Source organism: Acomys minous, assembly GCF_964271855.1.
Source record: "Acomys minous genome assembly, chromosome: 12".
Lineage (NCBI taxonomy): Eukaryota > Metazoa > Chordata > Mammalia > Rodentia > Muridae > Acomys > Acomys minous.
The window spans coordinates 53,254,903-53,281,024 of record NC_140493.1 but is presented as its reverse complement, the minus strand read 5'-3'; the positions used below and the strand labels follow the sequence as shown (position 1 = coordinate 53,281,024).

Here is a 26,122-nt window from a genome sequence, read left to right as displayed (position 1 = left end):
TGTGTATCTGCCAGCTTTCTGAGGGCTTGGTGTTTATTAGGCTGCTGATTAGTAGTTTAGTAGTAGGCAAGCTGCCCCATTTCTCTCTTCACTTGTTAGTGTGTTACAGAGTTCGTAATAGCATTTGTGTAGTTGGAATTATTAATTGAGAAAACTACCACAAGCATTGTTGCCAGTTGGGGCAGAGCACAGATTGAGGCCACAGTGCCTCGATGTGGCTGTACTTTCACTAAGCACTCTGTGCTTTGGTTTCTTCATCTGAAACTGAGGTGGGAGTGGTGGTAATGGGGTGAGCACACATTTTAAAAGTGTTCTGAGCAAGGTCAGTGCACAGCAGGTGGTCACCCTGTGTTCACTTTAGTGGTGTGCTTAGCTGGCATGTAGTCAGTGTGGGGTAGAGGATGGGGATTAGCAGTGTCTTTGTTTTACAAACACTGAAATGGAGGTTCCTGCTGGTGATGATTCTTTCTTTGTCTCACAGGTAGTTGTCACAAATTCAGTGCCTTCCCCAGCTTCCTGCAGTGTGATAGAAGGGAGAGACAGCAGTTGTTACAAACCTGGCAGGGAGGTGAACAGTGGTCTTACCAGCACTTTTGGGAGCTTGTTGTTCTAGGTGGCTTTGCTTTCAGAAGATATTATATCCTTTATTTCCATTAATAGAACCTTAATGTCAGGCCATAATTTTCTAAGAAAATTATTATTATTTTTTTTAGTTGAAGCAATCAGTGAGAGAATTGATAATTAGTAATATTAACAGATGTAAGCTTAATATGATTACGTGCACTGGAAAGTTGTCATATAAATACTGGGTGCTGATAGGAAGTGTTGTGTTTAAATTCTTCATACAAACATAGGTCAGAGCCTTAGAAATATATGAGTATGAATACTGTTTTTCCTAAATATTTATCTAGTCAGCAGACATAAGAAGTTTTTGTTGTTGTTGTTTTTAATCTTTTATTGCTCCCAAAAGTATTCTGATATGTTTTTGGTAAGACTAACAGGTAAAGCACTGCAGCATTATAAGAACTGTGACAGTGTCTTTTTTTGTTTGTTTGTTTTTGGTGTTTTGAGACAGGGTTTCTCCACATTATTTTGGCTGTCCTGAACTCATTTTGTAGATCAGGCTGGCCTTCAATTTACAGAGATTCACCTGCCTCTGCCTCCCAAGGGCTGGGATTTGTACTGCCATTGCAGAGGACCTGAGTTCAGTTTCCAGCACCCACATCAGGTGGCTCACAAATGTCCATAACTCTACCTCTAGGGCATCTGACATCTTCTTCTGGAGTCTGTGAAAACATGCACACATACCATGCACATTATTAAAAATAATAAATCTTTAAAAAATATAGTTCATTCCCAGTGACTTGCTGGCTAGGTTGAACAGATTGTGCACAGCGTTTGGAGGATACTAGAGTTGTCTTTCTAGATACTGATCTTGCTCATAGTATTGCTTACCAGCCTAATCTTTTTTCAGTCTGATTTTGCAGTTGGTACTTCTTCTCCAGTGGAAGCTGAGGAGAAGTTTCAGAGCACTGCACCTGTGATTTATTGTATAACTGGGATATAGACAGTCTGCAGATTTTTTTAGGCTCTCTGTTGCTTTTTCTTTTTCATACTCATTCTGTAACTGTTCATCAGCATCTGACCAGTGGGACCTGGAGGTTACATGGTGTCCAGGATGGAGACAGAACATAACATTACTATATACTACTTATACCATATCTTTTCTCTGGCTTGGAGGGAAAAAAACCCCACAAGTTCCCTCTGTCATCTTCTTACTGCTTTGAGGCAAATGGATGATGGGTGGAGCATGGCTTTTACACCTCCATGGTAGCTGTTACATGGTAAGATGCTGGAGGCTGTGCTAGAAGAGACACCTTTGCCTCCTGTCACAGAGCCTGCTTGTAGAAGGGCAATGGAGCAGAAAATGGTGCATCAGTGAATCACGTGGGGAAATGAAATAGAAAAATATGTAGACTCTGGTTTCAGATACAGTGCTCAGGACAAGACACACTGAATAGGTGACATTTGAGCAAGACATGCAGGGAAAGGGCATGCCTGTAATAACTGAGGCAGAGTCATTCCACGTGGAGGGACAGGCAGCACAGAGGTGCTGAGGTGGCCAGAGAGCTGTAGGGAAGTCAGTGCTGTGGTTGGTGCTAAGTAAACCAAGTGATAGATAAATGTGAGATGAGGGTGCAGGCAGGGGGAGCAGTGTCACACAGGCTTAGGATAGCACCTGAGGAAGCAGGCTGGAGGCTGGAGTTGTAGTCCTGCAGGAGCCTGGACCAGAATCTTAAATTGAAACTCTGCTTTCATCATTTTCTAGCTCCAAATCCTTAGGTTAGTCTTAATCTCTAAAGTCTCTGAAAAATGGAGTGACAAACTGTGTACGGTGGCACAGACTGGAATCCCCAGGACATGAGAAACAACTCATAGTGGGCAATGAGAAGTGACTGACTGTTGTGAAATTAGTAATCAGGGTTTCTGACTGATCACTGTGAAGCAGGAAGGTAAGAGTGACTAGGGATGAGGATTTTGGATTTCTTCAAATAGCACTATCTTTCTTGTAAATTTTAATCTAATGGGTTTACTTGTGAAGTAGGAGTTTTCAGAGTTGCATTTAATTATGCTAATACTATCATTTAATTGGAACAGCACAGAATTTTTAGTGCTGACCCTGTATATTTCACAGGATAGAGAACAGAGGACTTCTTAATGATTCTAGTTAGTTTTCTTTATTGTCTATATCCGTTCTTTTAAAATGCTTGACCCCTCTGAATCATCAAAATGAGGAAGCAGTTACATGTCTGGGATTGTATCATAGACTAAGAGCTATTATTTTGATTATAACTATAGGTTTCTTCTTATGTAGACCAGGCTGGCCTTGAACTCATAGATCCTTCTTACTCTGCCTCCTGAGTATTGGGACTGAAGGTTTGCAGCCCTATGTTTGGCTATGACTACAGTTTTTAGAAAAACTTAAGGTAGTCCTTTTGACTGCTGATAGTGTACCTTCTCCTCCCTCTTTCCAGCTATCGTATGACTCCATGGCACCTTGTTGGGCCAGTGGTTTCTCAATTTTGTTTTGTTTTTTAAATTACTACATCAATTCCAGTGAGTACTAGGCATACCTGTAGTCATCTGCTCTGACTATAGAAATTAGTCATCTTTCATACTCTACTTTTCATACTTTACTTTTTCACCCCCTAAGAATTTACATATTTAAGCTGGGCGTGGTGGTGCACGCCTTTAATCCCAGCACTCGGGAGGCAGAGGCAGGTGGATTGCTGTGAGTTCGAGGTCAGCCTGGTCTACAAAGTGAGTCCAGGACAGTCCCAGATCTGTTACCCTGCCTTGCAGGGCATGGGGTGGGGGAGTTACACATTAAGAAGTGGGACTATTTGGACAGTGAATAAACTAAATTAGTGGAAGGGTGCGGAGAGAGCTCCATCCATGGATTAAAACCAGAAACTGGGTCCATCCAGCCCTTTCTTCTTACTCTTCTTCTCTTTTTGATTTTCTTTTTAAGAAAAATGCTTTACAATCTAGGCTCTTTATTTCTTTTTGTACATTAGGCCATGAATTTGTACGGAATGGGCCCCAGCGGCTCAGGCTCCTCCCCATTAGTCCTCACAAAGTGAGCTTCTCTGGGTGGCGCAGGCTAGCCCTTCAGCTGAACCCAGGTGCCCTTTTCTTTGGCTTCCTCCTTCTTCTGGTCATTCTCCTTCACGCGCTTCAGGAAGCTGTCCCTGCTCTTCGAGTGCTTGATGTGTTCAATGCGCACATTGATTCTCTTGGGGAGAATCTTGCCTTTAACCTGCTTGTTCACAATGAGGCCCACAGCGTGCTGGGTGACATTGTAGACTCTTCCAGTTTTGCTGTGCTAACACTAATGGTGCATTCCTTTTTGAACTGTGCCCATTCCCTTGATGCTACAGTATCACCCTTTTTTTGTAGATTAGCATGTATGTGGCCAAAGATCAACTCCATGCTTCCTAAAAGGCCTGGAGAACATATAGCGAGTGCCCCTCCTCTTTCCCTTCCTGTTTGTCATTTTGGGAAGTTACTGGAAGATGGCTGCCACCTCTATTACCTTTTCTCAGGGTTGCACTTCTTTCCTCCATGGTCTTGTCAGAGCCTTAGCTCCAGCCCTCTCATCCCTAGCTTGGACCACTCTTTATTCTGCTCTGGAAGTCCTGGGGCATTTAATAAGTAGTGCTTAAAATGGTTCCTGGATTGTATGGATGGTTCAGAGTCCTTGGATCACAGCTAAGCATGTAGTTCTCCTTCCCGTATCTGTGCCCTCACGGTGGAGGCCATGCAATAGCACTGCTCTGGCTCAGAGTGTGTCTTGAACACTTAGGTTTCAGTGGGTGTAGAGTGTAGTCTGGCCCGAGGAGTAGCTTGTGGTGATGGTAGTGGTTTCTGAGAGTCATACATTTTCAGTAGTCTCACCCTTGGCTTGGAGGACTTGTGCAGCTGTTGGTGATGGCTCAGGTTAATCTCCATACCATGCTCATGTGGTGAGGCAGATGGCAGTCTTGCTTGGTGTGCTTACTTCCACAGTGGCAATAGTCCTCTGTGACTCTGTGTTTTATGTACTGAGTGGATACTGCCTAGGATATTCTTTTGGGTCTGATGGCTCTTTTGCCAGCTTCTTCGGTCCTTTCAGTCTCCTTGCAATGTTTTTCTGTAGCCCTTTCTTCTTATTGTTGCTTAGGGTCATAGTTCATGCCTGGGAATAATGTGTTTTCAGGGTGTCTCAGGAGTTCTGGCAGCTGTTAGAGTCTGACTGGAGCCTGGCATTATCACAGGTGGCTCTGGGACTGAAGGAAACTGCCCAGGACATCGCTGGGTACAAACATACTCTTATTCTAAGTATTTGTTCAGTTCCTGTTTTCAGAAGTTAATAAACTAATAGTAAATTCCTTAACCTTTTACACAGTAAGGGAAGCACTTGAGTTAGGCTGTTTGAGAGATTGTGTGACCCACATATTAGGCAAACTAAAACCGTGGAGCTTCAGCATGTACTGCACATGTTCAAAGGACAAGGTACTAACACTCTACCTGCTATCCTGATGCTTATGTAGAATGTGTTCAAATAGTTTGATTTTTTTGTCATGACCTAAGTTGCTAATGCAGATTTTGAAAGTAGTTTCTGTCCTGCTTCAGTGTAAGATAGTACTCATCGTTAGGCTAGAAAAAGAAATCATACTTGAAGCTAGAAAAAGAAGTCTTGTATCTTGGGTCCCTCAATATTCTTTAAGCATATTTTAAAACTAATTTGCTTCCTTAAGTTCTAGTTTATGTTTTCTTGGTAGTCTATGTGTATATACCTATGTGTATTGTGAAAGTATCAATGAAGGAAAATATTTTACCTCTGAAGTATTTGGACTCATATGGGTCATCCTCTCCACATTTAATTTTTACTTTGATTGTGATTATTTTTTCAAAATTTATTTCATCGAGTTAGTTATTTTTAGCCTAAGACCAGAATTAGTCTGGTAAAGTGCCAAAGGCATGATTTGGAAGACAGGAATTGTTTAGAAACCATCTTTGGATAGTTGATCTGGGTCAGACTGGATTTGCTTGCAGCTTACTGAATTTTAGAGTCGACTGTCATTTTGTAAACAGGAGTCAGCCAGATGAAGTGAACAGAAGGGCGAGATTAGCATATTCATAAGGTGCTGGCTCTGGAACTTCTTTTCTCCTCCCTTTCCTCCCTCCCCTTCTCCCTTTCCCTGAATGAATCTAGGAACACAGACCCATAAGGTCGCATGACTAGCTGGTTTTATTCTGTTCAGTGGCTTAATCTGGCCAGTACGGTCTGTGTTTCAGATTGCGGAAGCAGAAGATTCAGTAACAGAGAGGCCACCGTGGAGCTGCTGGAAACGGTTACAGAAGGAGCACCTCTCAAACCGTGCTTCAGGCTCTGAAAAGGAGCACAGGGGAAGCTTAGTCTTGCTTTGGATCCAAGCAAATGCTGTCGGAGCGATGAACTGGGACTTTGTGTGCGGACTCCTGGCTTGATCTTGATAGGATTGGGTGTATGTTGTTGGAACGGGCAGGACGAGAGGCCCTGAGACCTACAGGTGCCATCTGTATGGAGAAAAGCGGCTGTAGTCCATTTCCAATGTGTTGGGCTAAAGGTATAACAACTTAAAGATCTGTTCAGTGTGTGCTCATGTCAGTTCATGCTTTTGTACTTAGAGTTGCAACTACCTTTGAGGGGGAAAGAAAAGATGGGGTATAGGCTTACAGCTGGTTCATAAAACCAGTTAGTTGACTTTGCATGTAGAAAATGAAATGTTTGTATTGAAATGCGCTTAAGTAATCTAAATCATTTTTCTGTGCTTGTCTTGTGCATAAGTCATGTACTTTTGCTTTTTCCTTTTACTCAGGACACCATTATCTATTATGTGCCGTAGATGCTTTTAAGAACAAAGTGATTAGTTTTAGCTAAGGACCAGAAGAGAAAAGGGTAATTTGGACTTAGTTGCTTAAAAATGGATTTCCTTTATTGTCTATATGCGTTGTATATTTTACTTGAAGCTCTATTATTTTGTGTTTATTACCATAGGTCAAGAATAGTGTGAGTGAAGAATTTTCTACTTTAGTGTGAGAGCTTGTATTCATGTAGAAATGTAAATATGAACTATGACATTTTCATTCCAGCATTCAAGACAGCATTTAGAAAGCATAGTTAAGTTAAAGAAGCTGTAAAAGTAGTGCATAACTCAAGGCAGACAAATTCAACTAGAGGTTGTTTTGCTTAGCATAGTGGTGAATAAGTCATTAACATACTCAATGAAGGATTTTATAAAAAATATTGTTGCTAAGTGAAATGTATTTAGTTACTATGCTAATCTACTTAGGAAGGGTTTCAAAAGGAAGAACCTACACTTGGGGAGGAACTGTGCTTTGCTGAATGAACTGCAGGCTTATCAGTTCAGATTTTAGGTTAAAGATATTATTACCTCTAGACTAGGATGTGTTACATCACACTGCTGTTTTCAAGATTAGTGTTTATTGCTTGAGTTGTCTTTGTTACTTGTTTTAGGCTTTTGCACCAAAGCTTGCAACATTTGAACTGTTTTACTATGATTGTTAGGATAAAGCACCTGTCATTTTTATTACTAGGTACTCAGAGTAAAGATTTTGTCCATTTAAATTGAAGTTGTCAGTTTTGTTCTTTGAGACAGGGTTTCTCTGTGTAGCCTTGGCTGTCCTGGACTCACTTTGTATACAAGGCTGGCCTCGAAGTCACAGCTATCCACCTGTATTCAAGGCTGTCCTTGAACTCACAGTAATTTGCCTGCTTCTGCCTTTTAGAATGTTGAGATTAAAAGTGTGTGCCACCACACCTGGCTGAAGTTCTCAAAGTTTAAAAGACATTGACTTCTTACAATTGTAGTTTTGTGGTGTGAGGACCATGTAATGCAAATGAACATAACTGAGACAGAGTTTCAGGTTACTGAAGAATTTGTAAGTTGTGTACAGAATGCCACCCCCATAGTATATGGGTGCTGTAAAGTGTTCCGGGTTCACTCACAGACTTTAGCTAGCTGACAGCTGCAGACCTAAACCAATGGGGTGTTTAGTAGTTAGCAACTGGATTTCCTACTCAGAGTGATAGAAAATAGATATTAATTTTTTCTCTCTCTTTTCTTTTTTCTTTTTTGCTTTCCTTTTTTTTTTTTAAGATAGTGGATTTTGGCTCATCACAAAGAAATCAATCAAAGCAACTTGCTTTTCAAGTGTTTGCAGACTAGAGAAAATAGGAATAGCTGAATTTTGATTAAAATGTACCTTTGTTAGATGACAGACTAAGGGAGCAGAGCTTTCAGAGCAGAGGATGGGAATTGGGACACATCAAGGGGCACAGTGGGCTCCATTTCTCCCCCAGAGCCAGCTGCTCCCTCCTCTGTTGGATAGTTTTGCTCTAGTGTTCAAGTTGGAGGAGCTTGTTACCTTGCCCTCTCAGCTGGGCAGTGACTGCCTAGTGCACCTGTCTTTAAACTCTTCTCTGACTGCTCGTTTTACCTTCGTGCATTAGGACAAGAAGGTAGGAGGCTTGTCCCCATGCTTGTTAATACTGTCTTCATGATAAGAACAAAGAATTAACTGACTTAGTTATTTCAAGTGTAACAGTTACAGTGTGTAGATAAAGTTAAAGGTTCAGATCTAAAGAATATAGAATTCTGCCTGCAAATAGACATTCTAAACCGTGCATTTGATTCAACCAGTCACATTAACCTCAAAACACATAGCAGTGTCCCAGTTTTAAAAAGACATAAGATTCTTACCAGGACAGGCCAAAAATAGTAGAACAGACCTATATTTGTATACTTTGAAGTACATCTTCAAGGTACATTCAGGAGTTTGGTTTTTAATAAATGTGTTGCTGAGTTTGGTATGAGGAATCACCCAAGATTATGTTTTAACGTACTTAAGAGAGATATGTGCTTACATTATGATTTCCTAGGCATAAATATGTATTAAGAATACTGAGTGTAAATGTTTTCAGAACATTAGGTTGCAAAGTGTTGGATGGGGGAAACCTGTTTGTGGAGTTCTGATTATTAGTTGTACATTTTCCCATCATGATAGTAATTGCTATAGTGGCATAAGAGGTTTGAGTGTTAGGAAAAAGTAGGTTTTCTGGTTTTTTTTCCGAGTAATAGAGATTTTTATGTACCTTTGACTTCTTTGGTTGAAGTCATACCCTTTTTTTGGTTTTGTTTTTTTTTTTTTTTTCGAGACAGGGTCTCTTTATGTTATCTTGGCTGTCCTGGACTCACTTTGTAGACCAGGCTGGCCTCAAACTCAGAGTGATCCACTTGCCTCTGCCTCCCAAGTGCTGGGATTAAAGGCGTGCACCACCATGCCCAGCTAAGTCATACTTATTCTGTATAAAAACTTAAATTTTTTATCTGTTCATCCATCTGTCCATCTATATAGTATGCCTTTGCTTCTCTCTTATACTGCAATGACAACTGCTTCTTGGTGTGTACAGTTGTATTACGCATAAATATCAGTTACATTTCTGAGATAGGACCCTTAGTTGCTGTCCCAAATCTTTCCTGTCTTAATACGCACTGGACTCCATGCAGTTGTTCATGCTATAGTTCCAGAATGCCTCATTGACTTTCCTTTCCATGTACAACAAATCCATCATTTTGTTCTGATTATTATATACCCAGTGTATATCTTGGGTCAGTTAGTTTACTTCTCTGTTAATGTCTAGTCTCACGGTGTCCATACATGCTTGTTCATCCCTCAGATTTTGTGAAAACAGAAATCTGATATTTTCTTGCTTACAGCAAGTTAGTGGCATATTAGATTTTGATAAAAATCCCACATTTTGTATTATTATTATTATTATTATTATTATTATTATTATTATTATTATTATTATTATTATTATTTGGGGGGATTCGAGATAGGGTTTCTCTGTGTAGCCTTGACTGTCCTGGACTCACTTTGTAGACCAGGCTGGCCTCGAACATCACAGAGATCTGCCTGCCTCTGTCTCCCAAGTGCTGGGATTAAAGGCGTGCACCATCACTGCCTGGCTAAACCCCACATTTCTACTGTGCCCCACAGGACTCACTTCATCTTGTCTCTCTTGCCTTCTTCACTTTTGAGCTATTGTCTTGTTCATTAGCAGTGTGGTCACTTTAATTTTTCAGTGCCTTGCACATTGGGAACGCCCTCCAAAACCTTCTGTACATGTTGATGCCCCCTTTACAACTGTCATCTCTTAGCCTAACCAGATCCTCTTCAGGATTCCCACGGTTGCCTGCATTTCTGCCCTGGCCCAGCATGTACCCTGACATATCTTAACTTGTCTGGTTTGTGTCTTTTTTACTAAAGGTAGCATTGTCTGGGATAAGGTCAGATATTTTTAAACTTTCTACCTGGTAAATACTTGGCACAAATGGGTATTATTTTAATAGTTGTTAGTGCATTCTGTATAGAATAAGTTTTATTTTAAAGGTTATTCTAGAGCTATATTCCTTTGCTTATATTATATTGTATTTGGACAAACCTAGTTTTTAGAATATCATATTGACTATTCTAATTTCACTGTATTTGTATATGGTTTTCTTCTGGAAATAAAAGTGTACATGTAGAATTTAGCTTAGTAGTCAGCCTGTAGAGTGGATAGCTGATGGATATGTGTGGTGTGGCTTTGCTCTTCAGCTATTCTTTTAGACTTACTTGAATATTTCACAAAATATTTACCATCTTTTTTTTTTTTGCTTTACTTCAGATGGTTAGAATATTCTTCTCTCTCTCTCTCTCTCTCTCTCTCTCTCTCTCTCTCTCTCTCTCTCTCATTTTATGTGTATGAACATTTTGTCTGCAGGTATGTCTGCAGCACCTGGTTTGTACCTGGTGTCCTAGAGTCCAGGAGATCTTATATCTGGACTGCAGTTACAGACAGCTGTGAAACTCCATGTGGGTGCTGAGAATTGAACCCTTGTCCTCTGGAAGAACAGGAAGTACAAAGAGTAGGCAGTGCTCTTAGCCACTGAGCTCTCCATCTCTGCAGCCAAAGGGTAGCTTTTTTTTTTTTTGAGAGCTATGCTTCTTTTAAGAGTTAAAACTTATTTTCCAAATAAATTTGTGAGCTGAGCTTGCACATGCACACAAGCACATGTGTGTGGCTCCGTCATTTCTCACAAAGGTTTCTGAGATAGGAGTTCATCAGTATTCCAGCTTTGCAGATGGGATGTGGGGGCACTAAGACTAAATAATGGTTGCTTAGGTCACAGAAGCAGAGCCAGGTTCTAAATAGTGGGGATCTGACTCAGATGTAAATGTGCTTAATCACCACGTTCTGCATGCCAAAATGGAAAGATGATAAAACCATAATAGAACTGTTTATCTTGTCTGATATTTGTATGTTAAGAATCAGGGTGTCTACTCTTAAGTTTTTTCCTTGAAGTCATTAATTCATTTAACAAGTATTTAGTGAGCATTCAGCATTTGCTGGATGTGTTTGTCAATACTTGGCTGATGCTAAGGAATAAAAGGCACAGATTTCTACTCCCTGAATTGATAGAAGGTGCTAAATGTTACATTCAGGTTGTGGTCTGGTGACAGCCAGGTAGGCCCATCTGAGAGGCTAATCCCAGGAGGGGGAGGAAGGAACTCCCAACAGAATGAGTACATGACAAAGAGTCTTGATGGAATGGCAGTGTGGCTGTGAGGAACCAGGGCTCTGGCTTTTACCATGATTCTCTCTTGTCTGGCATGGGATGAAATAATCTAAGTTGCAGATAAATTCTAATCTATTTTTTTCTTAAAAATAGCTGAATGAGAGGAGGAGGAGTCCTACAGCCGTAGGGAGCACGGCTCTGTCCTTTTGCAATGGAGCAAGCAAATAGATGTTGCTTCTATGTCTTACGAGGGAGACTGTGTTGTCCGTCGTCCCCTCCCCCCCCTTTTCTGTTGTGAACATACCAGCAGCTGCCCTTCACCATATATTGCCATGAGCATTAGCATGTCTTCACCACGTTATTTTCCTGGCTCATTTACAGTATTTTTTTTGACTGCAAGGAAGTAATGGGATAAAGTGTCTTTGTTTTGATTTCAAGAAGAAAGTGTTCAGGGTTAAATGTGTTAGCTCTAGTTTTATCTTTACTTTAAATTATTTTTATTATTAGTTATTAATTGAAACAGTTTTCTTTTTAGTTTTTTGTATAATGAGCCTTTTTTATGTATAGTGAGAAAGATGTTAAATTTTGTCAAAATTTTTTACGCATGAATTTAGATTGATAGATCATGTGAATTAAAAAGAATCCAGTGTGATCTATTTTGGTGTTGTAAACAATATTTTTGATGGTGGAGATTGAGCCCAGGTCTTGCAGGTACTAGGCTAATGCTGAAACAGTGAAGTATATACCCCACTTGGATATATATTAAGTTTTGAGTGGTTTTTGTTTTGTTTTGTTTTGTTTTTGTTGTGGTGGTTGTTTTCGAGACAGGGTTTCTCTGTGTAGCCTTGGTTGTCCTGGACTCACTTTGTAGATCAGGCTGGCCTTGAACTCATAGCAATCTGCCTGCCTCTGCCTCCCAAGTGCTGAAGTTTTGAGTGTTAAGCCAACTGTGGTGGTTGAATAAGACTGCACCCCCATAGGCCCAGATATTTTGAATGCTTGGTTCCCCGCTGGTGGACAGTTGGGAAGGATGAGGAGATGTGGTCTTGTTGGAATATGTGTGCCACTGTTGGTGGAGTGTGCTTTGAAGTTTCAGTAGCCCATGCCAAGCCCAGTGTCTTTCTATTTCTGCCTGATGCCTGTGGATCGGGATGTAAAGCTCTCAGCTACTTCTCTAGAACCATGGCTGCCTATGTGCCACTATGCTCCTCCACATGATATTAACAGTCTAACTCTGAAACTGTAAGCAAGCCTCTAATATGTGCTTTCTCCTTGGAGAGTTACTTGATCATGGTGTCTTTTCATAGCAATGTATCAGTGATTAAGGATGGATTAAGGATGATTAAGTTGGTATCAGAAGTGAGGTATTGCTGATAAATACAGGCCTGCGCATGTTTGCAGGAATAAGGAAGTCTTTGGACTAGAAAGAACATTAGAACTTTGTACTAGAAAAGTGATTGAACTAAGCAGTACTTACTGGGCCATCTTAGTAGGAGCATGGAAGACAGTGATGCTGAGGATGATGTGGCCTGTAGAGTCCTACCTCAGGTTTCAGAGGGGAAGAATATTAGCAACTGGCTAATCACAAGATTATTCTTGGGATATTTTGGTAAAGAATGTGGCTGCTTTTTGCCCTTGCTCAATTTTATTTTTTATTTTTTTTTTCCTGAAGGGGGCTAACTCGATGAGTTTTGGACTAATGGTATTGATAGGGGAGATTTCAATACAGCCTGATAGTATCGACTGTGTTTATTAGTTAAAAATGATCACTCTTAAGCAGATGTACAATGAAAAGAAACGAGGGCAAAAAGATATACTGAGTATACAGTTTGAGCTGGGGAAAAAAAGGAGCACCAGAAAAAATATTTAGGACATAGTCCTGTACTTAGGGAGATAAAAAGTTTAAAGAAAAACCTAATGCTGAATAGAATAAAGGAAGAGGAGACCTTAGAGCAGGACCCAGCTAAGCTTCCAACTTGTGAAAAGGAATTAAAGGAAAGAAAAACATTGACCACAGATAAATGAAGCAAATGTAGTTGAAGGAGGGTCCCAGATTCCAGCTTCAGCAAGGTGCTTTGGTCACATGGTTTGGCTTTAGAGTCAGTACAGAAAAAGAGTTACCGAATCTCCCTCCACAGCTGAGGAAAGCCTCTGAGGCCAGGCGTGTGTCAAGGGAATCCTTTGAATGGAGGCCAGGAGAAGTAGTTGCAGGAAGGTGTGCAGGTGAAGCCTGGATTTTATTGCAGAATGCAAGATGTTGGAGATGCTAGAGTAGTAGGATACCTGCCAAAGAGAGCTGCTGACTGGGTGTGGAGACAACCCAAGAGAGAGGGCTGCTGCAGCCAGCACAGCGGGAAGGAGTGGAGCCAAAGGGCTTCGACATTAGACATGGATTGTGGAGTTTGCCTGCTGGGTTTTGGACTAGTATTTCCTCATTATGCTCTCTTTCCTCCCTTTTGAATGTAATGTGTATTATGTCCCATCTATTGTATGTTGTATGTATGTAATCTGCTTTTTCATTTTACAGAGACATATAGTTAAGAGATGAAGAGATTGCCTTGAGAGCCAGGCATGGTTGTGTACGCCTTTAATCCTAGCACTTGGAAGGCAGAGGCAGGCAGATCTCTGAGTTTGAGGCCAGCCTGATCTGCAAAGCGAGTCCAGGACAGCCAAGGCTACACACACAAACCCTGTTTTGAACCTCCCCTCTCCCATTTAAAAAAAAAAAAAAGAGAGAGACGTTGGACAGTGTTGAGACTGGTAGACTATGGGAACTTTTGAAGCTGGACCGAAAACAGTTTGCATCACGATATAGCTGCAAGTCTATGGAAGCCAAGGAGTGGAATGTGGTCTTTTGAATGAGAGCCCCCACCCTATCCCCTACCTCATATTTTTTAATTCTTGAGTCCCAGTTAGTAGACTGTTAGTAGATTAGAAAGTATGGTCTTGTTGGAGTAGGTGTACAATTGTTGGAGGAGTGTGCCTTTCTCTCTCTGCCTGATGCCTGTGGATCAGGATGTAAAGGTCTTTCTCTAGCACCATGCTTCCTTGTGTGCCACCATGGTCCTCGTTTTGATGATAATGATCTAACCTTCTGAAACTGTAAGCAGGCCTCCAATTAAGTGCTTTCTTTTATAAGAGTTGCTGTAGTCGTGGTGTCTGTACACAGCAATAGAACTGTGACTAAGATACTAACCTTGTATTCTTGATAATAAATTCTGTCTCCGCCCCCCAGGATCTTTCTGTGTACCTCAGCTGTCCTGGACTTGCTTTGTAGACCAGGCTGGCCTTGAACTCACAGTGATCCACCTGCCTCTGCCTCCCGAGTGCTGGGACTAAAGGCACACGCCACCACACCCAGTTAATAAATTTTATCTTGAGCATAATGTACTATTCCTTTTTATGCTGTTGTGTTCATTATATTTGTTATTTAGATTATTTGTGTCTGTTTATGAAGAATGTCAGTTCATAACTTTTTCTTGTGATCATTTTGTGTGAATGTGATTGCTAGCGTGCAGGTGATTCTGCTGGACTGCCCTCAGGAACCTAGCACTTGCTTACTTCCCCACCTGTTGTCACCTCCAGATGCAACAGATATGTATGGCTCTCTCTGTCTGTCTCCTTGACCCCTACCCCTCTGTTCTTGTACGTGCACTCTCTCTGTCTCTGTCTCTGTCTCTGTCTCTCTCTCTCTCCTCCCCCTTCATGGGCTCGCTTGCTGCCTCTACCCCTTCTCCAGGTTCTCACTTCTCTCCCTTCCCTCAGTAAACCGCCTTTATACCAGATCTGTTGTGTGGTGAAATTTCTCAGGGCACACTTTGGCATGGGCCCGCCATGTATTGATGTTTCATAAAACAAGTGGGGAAATGTCTCTCAACTTTGTAACTATGCTTTCATGTTACCAAAGGATTGAAGTTTGCTAAGTACTGGATCCCCCAGCAGCCACCCCTCTGGCTTTCCTCATTGACTTAGCTCTTTCTTAAATGTAATTGTTTTTGTAGTACTCAGTAAACTTTCATGTTTTTCTCCCAACTAGACTGAAAATCCTCCTAGGGTAGGAAGTATATCTGATTTTGCTTCATTTTTTCTTTTAATTAATTATTTGGACTAGGAGTGTATCTTCTCTGGTATACATGGTCCTGGCTTCACTTTGTAGTACCACATGCCCAAATATAGCCAGCTCACTTACCTTTTTTTGTATGGATGCCGTGTACAGTGTAATAGTGGTTTAGTAAAGATTCTTAGAGTTAGTTTGTTGAAAGGTGTGGCCCATTCCTTTGTAAGAGACAGGATGAATGCATCAATGAGGTTGCTGGCCATGCTATAATACACTGCAGCTGGGCCTTTGCTCAGGAGTAGGGTGTGGTAAGCCTTGATGTGTGCTGTAGTCAGCAGGCCCAGGTACAGCAGGGCATGTTCAGCAAGGAAAGTTTATGGCTGCCTAGGGTGAGACTGTCCTGTACAGTAGTAGATGTGCAGGTGGACAAGCCTTGATGGCTAAAAGCATCTTGCAGGTTGTAGTCTTTTCTCAGATGTCTTTTGGGAGGAAAGTAATAAATGTATTATTTATTGAGGAAGTTGTAGTGCAGCTTAGTAGTATCAGACCCAGGGCTATATCTTACAAGCTTGAGATTTCCCATGGGCCACTCAGGGATCATGTTGACCTGTTTTCTTCCTTCTTACAAACTCCTTTGTGATTCATGTGCTGTGATTTGGACCATACTTGGAGGAACAGACATTTAGTGTAGGGGATGAAAACAGATTCTGGAGCAACACTATAAGGTTTCTTCAGCTCTGTAACTTTGCTGAGTGCCCCAGTGTCCTTATTTGTAATGATGTAATGTTAATAGCAACCTAGTACCTGAAGTCGGTGTGTGAGTCACTTGGAGGAAATTAATTAACAGAGTGGTCACACCACATAGTGCTGATTTTGCAGAGCACACTGTAGACATTATAGTTGTACTGATAGTCGTTGCCAGGGTTCTGCAGGATCAGTGATGCTGCAGTCTGGGCATCTTCATGCAGAGTGAGGTAGATGACTTGCTGAAAATATGAGTGGTGAGAACTTGGGAGTTTGTGTTCAGATATCCAGTGTTGCAACACTATTATTATTCCTAACAGAATTTTTAAAAAGCAAAGTGTTATAATTTTTTTAACTTAAAAAAAAGATTTATTTATTTATTACATAAACAGTATTCTTCCTGCATGTGTGCCTGCATACCAGAAGAGGGCACCAGCTCTCATTATAGATGGTTGTGAGCCACCATGTGGTTGCTGGGAACTGAATTCAGGATCTCTGGAAGAGCAGACAGTGTGCTCTTAACCCCTGAGCCATCTCTCCAGCCCACTACAAGTTAGTTTTAAGATAGTAAAATGGTAAGGTTGTGATCAAAGGCTAGAAACCAGTAATTTCTCCCATTGTGAACCACTAGAAAAAAACTAAGAAGCAAATGAATTAAAACCCCTGAATTAGACATTCAGGTGACTTATGTGGACTGACCATGGTGGAGCCCCCCCCCCCTCATATGGGTCTGCAGGTAGGTCCTCATAGACTACTGGGCTCTGTTGAGCTTCCGCTTTGCTCTGAGTCCAGAATTTCCTCCTGTTCTAAAGCCTGGGTGTGGACTAACTTTGCTTGGTCTATTCTTCTGCTTCTGAGGTCATAGTCACTGGTTGTCTTTGTGTGATCTGCAGTGTTTATAAAGGAGGGAAGTCTTTCCTTATATTTCTGGTGCTCTCTCTGCTAGACAAGAGATTTATTTATAAATATGACTGGTAGGGGAGAGGAGGGAAGGGGGGTTCAGCACATTAAGAGTTTCAGCTGGTCAGGGATTTCCACTTGCCCAGGGGCCTACAAATTAGGGATCTATTTAATCCTGTGAGCTGCTTTTCATCTATGATGACTTCAAATTCATCTGCATGAAACTTGGTGAAGCTCCATTTCTTTGAAATGTGGATCTTCTGGTGGTCATGGAACTTACACTTGGCTTTACACATCAACTCAATCCCAAGTTTTGTATTTCTGCGACTTGGTGTGGCTGGGCATAATGAGTTGGCCAGTGTGAACCTTTGCACTTTGTCCTTGGGCTTCCCAAAAGCATCCCATAAACCTACTGGAGTATAGGCTGGGGACAGCAGAAGATCAGAGATGGGACTATCAACCAGAAAGTTGTCTCCAAGACCCCTTAGGAAGTCCCATATAAGCAACATGTTGCATACAGTGCAGAGGCACTGTTTGCAGCCTTTGCCTCCATCAGAAAAAGAACCTGGTTGTTTTAATTGGCTGCAAATACTTTTTCTGTACATGTATATCCAATTGTAGATTGAGTCTCTCAGATCTTCCCATTTTGATTCAGGGCCGCCCAACCCTTCCTTTTCAAGGCAATAACACCTTAGAGTCTGCCTTATATTCAAGGGAGACCCAAAGCAGACAGCCCATATCCCCATCCTGGAAACAATTGAACTCTTGGCTAACCCTGACTTGAACTGACAGTTTGGTTAAGGATTTAAAGTTCCTGGTGTTCAGCCAGGATGCTGTTAAGCATGGCCTACATACTAATGTTACCACTGAGGTTGTGCCCAGTCCAACCTGGATAAGGCTGGTAACTTTCTATAAGTGTTCGAAACCTTAATAGCAGCCTTATAGACATTTTCTGTTTATTAACTCTAATGATAGAAACTTAATTCTCAGCTATGACATTTGTCTTTTTAAGTTTACTTTTCTAGAAATTCTTTTTTAAAAATTTTAATTGTATTTTATAATATCATTGGTCTAGAATGGGGAGTAGAGTGCTTGCTTAACATGCTAGCCTGTGTGAGGCAATAAGCTCAGCTCTTAGCAATCCCTGCACTCCCCCTCAATAGAAAAGGCATTGGTTTGTGACAGGTTTAAAATTAAAACACAGATAGTCCCTTATCACAAATAGTTTGAGGATACTGGTATAAACCTAATTTCAGATTTTCAAATTTTGATTTCCTCTTTGAGAAAGCTTTAATTTTTTCTTTTTAGATTCACTTATTTTATGAGTGTTTTGCTTCCATGTATGTCTATGTACCAGGTGCATATCTGGTGCCTATAAAGGTCAGAAGAGGGAGTTGGACCCTTTGGAACTGGAGTTAAAACACACAATTTATTTTCTCAAAAATAGGATCCACTGTATTATTCAAGTTGGCCTCCCGAACAGTTGCGACCATATGTATACACCACCACCACTTGGCTTCTCTGACCACTTTGAGGCACAGTTTTGCTTTATTATTTATTTGTTTGTTTGTTTGTTTGTTTGTTTATTGTTTTTGAGACAGATGTAGCCTTGACTGTCCTGGACTCACTTCATAGACCAGGCTGGCCTCAAGCTCACAGAGATCCACCTGCCTCTGCCTCCTGAGTGCTGGGACAGTTTTGTTTTATTTTCCTGCTGTTGAGAAACAAGTGATGCTATGTCTTTCTTAGAAATCCTTAGTGGTTTAATATAGAGAGGAAGGAGAAAGCCAGAATGAGCAGAAGTGCACTTAGGGATCCAGGAGCCTTGCTAAGCTCACCAATTTTCTAGCAGCCTTCTTTGAGTTTCTTTGTAGGTAAGTAGTCATGTTGTCTAAGAATAATAGCAGTGGTTCTCACCCTTACATTTTACACCTGCACCCACCCCTGCCCAATGTATATGATACACATAGGTGTGTACTGTGTGTGGAGGCCAGAGATCAATGCCCATTTTCTTCCTTGGTCGCCCTCCATTCCACTTTTTCAGACAAGATCCCTTTCTTAACAGGGTATTCTCAGTGTTGATTAAGGAAGAACTAACAAAGTGAAAGTAACCCAACAAGACAGTTTCTTTTTGAAAAAAAGGTGTGGCGCCACTCAAACGGGGCTAGCAAGCACACACCAAAGCAGCACATTCATTTAGTTTTCATTATACTGTGTTTCACCCTATTGATGGGAACTTGGACTTCTTAATTTGATCCTGTTGGAGAGTTCATAATCAGCGCAGAGGGGGGAAATGTGATAAAGAGCCAAGTTTTTAGGAATTCCAGGCATTGAGCTCACAGACATGAACACTAGAGTTTCACAAGGTAATGGGGGAGATTTACAGAATATTGGCCTTTGATAAAAGGCCATACAAGATACTGGCCTTTCGTTGATAGAAAAGAACTGCTTTTCACAGCATTGAACCTGAAGCTCACAGATTTAGCTAAGCTAGCTGCCCCCATTTCTACCTCCACCTCTGGCTTTTTATGTGGGCACTAGGGATCAAACTCAGGTTCTCACGAATGAGTGGCAGAGAGATACTTTACCAACTGAACTATCTCCCCAACCTGCATGCTGGTTTGCTTTGAGTACGTGACACCCTTGTGTTTAACTATGATACATCCTTTTAAAGTATTATTAGATAAAATTTCTTAATAACACATTACAATTCTTACTCTTTTAGGAAAGACTGACTTTTCACACTTTGGTACATTGTTGTTTGTTTGTTTGTTTGTTTGTTTTTGAGACAGGGTTTTCTCTAGGTAGCCTTGGCTGCCCTTGAATGTGTAGATGGCTGGTCTCTAAAACTCACCAATATATGCCTGTCTCTGCCTCTAGAGTGCCAGGATTAAAGACGTGTACCACCATACCCTGTGGAATCACTGTTTTTTGAGTCTCACAGATATTTCAAATATTTATCTTTGTTGAATAGCTATAAGATTAATTTGTTTAACTGGAAGATTAAAATATCCCTTTATGGAAAAATTTTTCATTGTAAGTTTACTGTTTTTCATAGAGTGGATTCATTCAAGTTATTTGCTTGCTTAGTTTTAAAATAAATGATATTTATTTTTATTTTGTATGCATTTGTGTTTTACTTGCATGTATGTCTGTGTGAGGATCTCAGATCCCCTGGAATTGAAGTTTCAGACAGTTTTGAGCTGCAGTGTGAATGTTGGAAATTGAACCCAGGACCTCTGGAAGAACAGCTAGCTCCTGCTTCGGTGTTTGTTTTTCAAGACAGGGTTTCTCTGTGTAGCCTTGGTTGTCCTAGACTCGCTTTGTAGATCAGGCTGGCCTTGAACTCACAGAAATTCTCCTGCCTCTGCCTCCCTGAGTGCTGGAATTACAGGCGTGTGCCACTGTGCTTGGCTCCTGCTTAGTTTTTTAAAGTAATATTTTTTATTCTTTGAGAATATTATACAATATATTGGATCCTATTTTCCCATTCCCAAACTATTCTCAGATCTACCCATTTTGATGGGTTTTTCTTCTTCCTCTCCCAGCGTAGTAAGTCCAATTTGTGTTTGCCAAATGCTCTTGGATGTGGAGCCTGCCTTGGAGAGTGGTCAGCCTATTAGGGGCCACATCCTAAAAGAAAATGTACTCTCTGTTTAGCAGGTATCACATGCTAATAGCTCCTCAGCTAGGGATGGGGCTTAATGCCCATCACTCCCTTTTATGATGGGACTTTGGTCTGGCTTGAACTTGTGTAGGTTTTGTGCATGCTGTCACAGTTTCTGTGAGTTCATATGTCAAAAGGAAAATGTCTTCTTTTTTTTTTTTTTTTGACACAGGGTTTCTCTGGGTAGCCTTGGTTGTCCTGGACTAACTTTGTAGTCTAAGCTGTCCTCAAACTCACAGTGATCCACCTGCCTCTGCCTCCTGAGTGCTGGGATTAAAGGCTTGCCCTGCCACCACCTGGGGAAAATGTCTTTTTTTAAACACTTTTCTGAGTTACTCTTAACCTTTGGTTCTTAGAATTGTTCTACTTCCTCTTCCTTGATGACCTTGGAGCCTTGTGTTCAGCCCAAGGGTATGATAAAATGGCCCATGTAGGGCTGAACACTCTTGCAGTCTCTTATTCTCTGCACTTGACCAATTTTAAGGTTGAACTCACATTGTTGCCCAGGCTGGTCAGAAACTCTATTTAGTCAAGGATTTTCTTTCTTTTTCTTTTTTCTTTTCTTAAAAAAGAAAAAGAAAAGAAAAAAAAAAAAAGACATTTTCTCAAAGAATCATGCCTCAGATACCAAATTTTGGGATTTAAAGGCTGTGGCTATTATACTTGGCTTCAGTTTTAATTTTTATTTTTCTTGGTTTTCTTAAGTACTGCTTTGCAACTATGTATAAAGTTATTGGTAATCATTATTAAGAACAAGACTTTCCATGTATTAGTTGTTGCATGTCTTCTTCACTAGTCTCTGATAGTCCCAATTGTCTTATTTCTTTCTTCATTCTTGATATTTCTGGTTTCTCTTGCCGCTTTTTCCTCTTGATTGGCCTTCCTTGGGGTTATGCCAGTTTTACTGTTTATTCTTGTAAAATAAATTATTTGACAATCCCCAACCCCCCTCCATGCTTCTAAATTTTGCTAGGCCCTTGTACTTAGATAACTGGGTTTTAGCCTTTTCTGATATACACATTTAAGTGTGTAAATTTGACTCTTAAGTACAGCCCTGTCTTCATCTTCAGATTCAATATTTCACTGTCTTTGAATGAAAAACATTCAGTGTTTCCTTTTGACAAGTGAGCTATTTGCGATATGTTACTTGCTTTCCAGACAGTAGAAGATTAAGTTTATTTTAATAGTTGTCTAGCTTAGTGTTAGACACAGAACATACTGCAAGTAGTCATAGTCTTTGTTGGCTCTTGCCAAGTTTTCTGTTGCCTCTGTTACTGGCAGTTAGACAGTACTGTGCCCAGGTGTGCCCAGGAGTGCCGTGCCTCTCCTTCTGCATTCCTACCTCGTCTTTCTTGGCTCTGTCCAGACCATGTGTGTCCAGTCTCACTAGTCTCCAGTTCTTTTTCATGTACAAGCAAATACATTTATGTTTTGTTTTTCTTTTATACAGAGAGTGCCCCCTAGCCGTCATTTATTATTTTATTTTGAACTTAACAATACATTTTGGAAATCATTAGTACAGGGATTGTGGTGCTTTGGAAGAAGAATGGCCCTCATAGGCTCATTTATTTGAATGCTTAGTCGTCAGGGAGAGGCAGTGCTGGAGAAGGACTAGGAGGCGTGGCTTTGCTGGAGCAAGTGTGGCTTTGCTGGAGGAAATGGGTTGGGGGTAGAGAGGGTTTTTGGGTTTTGGATCACTTGAAATTGTGGCTGTTGTGGACAATTTGCCTCAAATATGCCAAATATTTATTTGGATATGTTTTCAGTTTCTTGGAATTTTCACTGTGTAGTAAACATTTTGGGTGATACAGTGATTCTGTTTAGCCACTTAGGGACCTGCTAGATTGCCTTCCTTCATGGTGATTGTGCTGTATCTCACAGTGTTTTACCTGCAGCGGACCAGGGTTTTTGTTTTCTATATATTTGACAACATAGATAGTATCTTCTCTAAAAGGTGATTTTCTGACAACTTCAGGAGTTTTTGAAATATTAAGGGTGTGCTTCATCTTCCTATGATGTGTATGACATATGTACTTTTCTGTTTGTGTTGTCTTTTTTAAAAATGTAAACTTTTAAATTAAAATACAATTATATTACTTGTCTTGACCTTACTCCAGCCTTTCTCATACTTTCATTCTCTCTCAGATTGGTGGCAGCGTCGTCGTCATTGTTGTTACTACTACTACTACAACATATAATAATTTTTGAGTCTATTTAGTATGTCTTGTGCATCTATCTATCTATCTATCTATCTATCTCAGGATTATTTTGTATTAGTTAACCAGTTAGGGGCCTTAATCTGTGGGAAAGGCTAAATTTCCCTTGCTCAGCAGTCACTAGTTACCTGTAGCTCTTTGTTTATGGGTGGGATCCCCAACAACATACATATATATGTAACAAAGTTCCTACGCCTACATCCCTGCAACATTTTGGAAGAGGAGACAAAAACATTGTAAGAACCAAAGAAGCAGAAAGTTCACTGTCAGGACTGATAGGGGAGCTACACCATATCTGAACAATGTGGCTGCAGGTGCTTGTGTCCATGGGAAAGCAGAGAATGCCAGAGCAGGGGATCAGGTATCTTTCTCTATTGTTTTACACCTTACTGTGAGAGAGGTTCTCTTACTGCATTAGAAGCTGACCAAAGCATGTCTGTATGTCCGCTTCGTAATGCTAAGGCTACAGGCATGTGTAGCTGACTTATTACTTGGGTACTGAGGCTTTGAGTTCAGGTACTCATGACTGCATAGCAAAGCTCTGAGCCGTCTCAGCTCCACCTTGTTTTAATCTTTTTAGTTGCTGGTACTTAGTGTGTATAAAGTCTAAAGTTTTACTTGAAGAAAGAACTTTTAGGCAAGTTCCTTAAAAGTAGGCAGCAGGGCTAGAGAGATGGCTCAGAGGTTAAGAGCCCTGGCTGCTCTTTCAAAGGTCCTGAGTTCAATTCCCAGCAACCACATGGTGCCTCACAACCATCTATGATGAGATCTGGAGCCCTTTTCTGGCATGCAGGTGTACATGCAGGCAGAATACTGCATTCATAATAATAAATCTTGAAAAATACATCTTTCATTTCTTTAAAAAAATAGGCAGCAAACTAGTAAGTTTGCTTTTGCAGTGATATAGTTCTACAAATGAAGAGTAGGTAAAAAAAAGAGGGGGGATTACATTGTATTATTTTTAAATAAGTCAATGAAGTTATGGCATTGTTAATTAGGAGTTCTGGTCCTTAAGCAGATTTTTTTTTTTTAAAGCAGGCATTTTTGTTGCTCTTCTATCATGCCCTGGGTGTAGAGAGAAAGCACAGTGATTGTGGGGAGTAATAAGTCTCTATTCTTAAATAATTTGTGCATGGGGCACAGAATGTTGATTAGTATTGGTAACACAATTGTCAGATTGTAATTGCTACTCATTGTACACTGAAAATCTTTTTTCATTTTTCCCCCTCAACAGAATATGACAGATACCTAGCATCTAGCAAAAGAATGGCAGCTGCTTATCTTGATCCAAACTTAAATCACACACCAAGTTCAAGTACAAAGACTCACCTGGGTACTGGCATGGAACGGTCCCCTGGTACAATGGAGCGAGTATTAAAGGTCTTTCATTATTTTGAAAGCAATAGTGAGCCAACCACCTGGGCCAGTATTATCAGGCATGGAGATGCTACTGATGTCAGGGTAAGTATTTCTTCTCATATGGTACCTTTAAATAATTGTTTCAATGACATATAACCCCTATAGCCACCCCACTTCCCTCCAAAAGAAATGTTTTTTATTTAATGTCTTATTTAACTTCACATATTGCAGAGATGTTAACCTTTTCTTTCTGATATATACCCTAGGGGCTAGGGATGGAGGTGCTCAGGGTTAGAGCATTTGACTAATAGTGAAAGGGGTTGGCAGCACTTGGCAGGTAGTAAGTATATTGCTAATATGTAACGATTGCTTTCTTAGGAAAATAGTATCTAAGTCACATTTTAATCATGTACTGCAATTTACCTGTCATCTAATTATTTTAACCCTTAGAAAGAGATAAGGAATCAATGTAATGAAATAACCTTTAGATGCTGGAGAAATGTATCTGAGACTAAGAGCACTGGCTGCTCTTACAGAAGTCCTGAGTTCAATTCCCAGCAACCACAAGGTGGCTCACAACCATCTATGAGATCTGGTACTCTCTGGCCTGCAGGCAGAACACTGTATACATAATTTTAAAAAATTAAAAAAAAAAAAGAAAAGAAAAGAAAAAAGAAAGAACCTCTAATTTTGTAAAATAAGATGAACTTTCTAGGAAGTGTAATTTGGGAGTGGGCCCATATGTTATCTTATAAGGATGTAAAAGCTCAGTGTTAATTAGCTTTTTAACACTGATAAAATTTATGAATCAGTTAAGGTTGATTTTGGCTTTTAGTTCTGAGGGTCTACTAATTAAAGTGGTCCTGTTGCTTTGAGCCCCTGTCAAGGCCACATAAAGGAGTAGAGGCACATGGTGCAAACTGCTCCACTTCTGAGCCAGGAAGCAGAGAAGGGAAAAGGAAGAGACTTCTGGGATCATATAGTTGCCCTCAGGGGTACTCTGGCTACCTGGCTACCTCCCATTAGCCCCACCTCCTCTAATTATCCCTGCCCTAAGCACTAACCCTAGTAGGGCCTTTTTAGAAGCCTTACCTTTACAGCTTAGAATCTGTAGGACAGAGACATGCATAGTGTAGACTACTTCTCTCTAGGGTGTACTGGCGGCAGGCTGGCAGGGTACTAGGAAGCTTGAAGGTAGGCCCAGCACCTAAGTGGAGGAGCTAGTCCTGCAAAGGTCCCGGGATTTTTAAGAGGCATGAGAGCTAGTGCCAGAGCCTTAGGGAGCAGACAGGCAACGCAAAGGGGAAAGTATATTTTTGAGAGTTAGGTGTGAGCCGTAGCATGGATTCAGCAAATGGAGTCAATGTGGATTTCTAGGAGGCATTTACTTTGGTGAGATGTTGAAGAAGCATTCCTCTTCCTACTCTCCTCTTATACATAGTCCTTCTTAGAGAACAGAAGTCTCTATTTCACCATAATTAAATCAGTTAATTTAAATTCATTTACTGGTCAGGTGGTGGTAGTGCATGCCTTTAATCCCAGCACTCTGGCAGAGGTCAAGGAGTCCAGGACAGTCAAGGCTAGAAAGAGAAACCCTGTCTTTTTTTTTTTTTTTTTTTTAATTCACTTACTGTTTTATTCAGATAAAGAGATTGACAGATTTGATTTAAAGCTAAATTTTTTTCATAAGTTATACTTCTGTTACTTCTGTACAACCACTCTATTGATGGACTATGTTGATAGATTTATTATTAAAAGGAGCGTGATATGGAATAGAAGGTACTCATTTCAAGGATATGGAGATGTTAGTGGATGTCTTTCCTATTTTAAAGACCATCTCCAGCTTTATGTGTAATACCTCAGTATGAGGAAGCCTCTTGTCTTCTGGTGGTGTGACCTGTGAGGTGAGCACATAGGCATTTGCCATATGTGTGAGTACCCAAATGCTAACCAGGGTTAGATGCAAGCTGTGTAACCAACTGTGATAATTAAATAGTTCTGGCACACT

At 40.6% G+C, this 26,122-nt stretch overlaps 1 protein-coding gene and 1 pseudogene across 15 annotated transcripts in view; one reads left to right on the top strand and one right to left on the bottom strand.

Annotated features, from left to right (window-relative positions):
• Positions 1-26,122, top strand: part of PTK2 (protein tyrosine kinase 2) — a gene marked incomplete at its 3' end in the record, with an annotated part of 207,235 nt that overhangs the window by 50,856 nt on the left and 130,257 nt on the right. For 12 of the 14 annotated variants that reach the window (XM_084803034.1, XM_084803035.1, XM_084803045.1 and 9 more), the window contains exons 3-4: positions 5,842-6,152; positions 23,990-24,216. In XM_084803034.1, the coding sequence (XP_084659160.1) occupies positions 6,053-6,152; positions 23,990-24,216 (327 nt within the window). In that variant the 5' untranslated portion in view covers positions 5,842-6,052. The remainder of the gene's footprint in view (positions 1-5,841; positions 6,153-23,989; positions 24,217-26,122) is intronic. The other 2 variants (XM_084803037.1, XM_084803036.1) reach the window with 1 other exon arrangement.
• Positions 519-5,124, bottom strand: LOC311609724 (large ribosomal subunit protein eL21-like; annotated as a pseudogene). The gene has a single exon. The product of its transcript is annotated as a large ribosomal subunit protein eL21-like (transcript).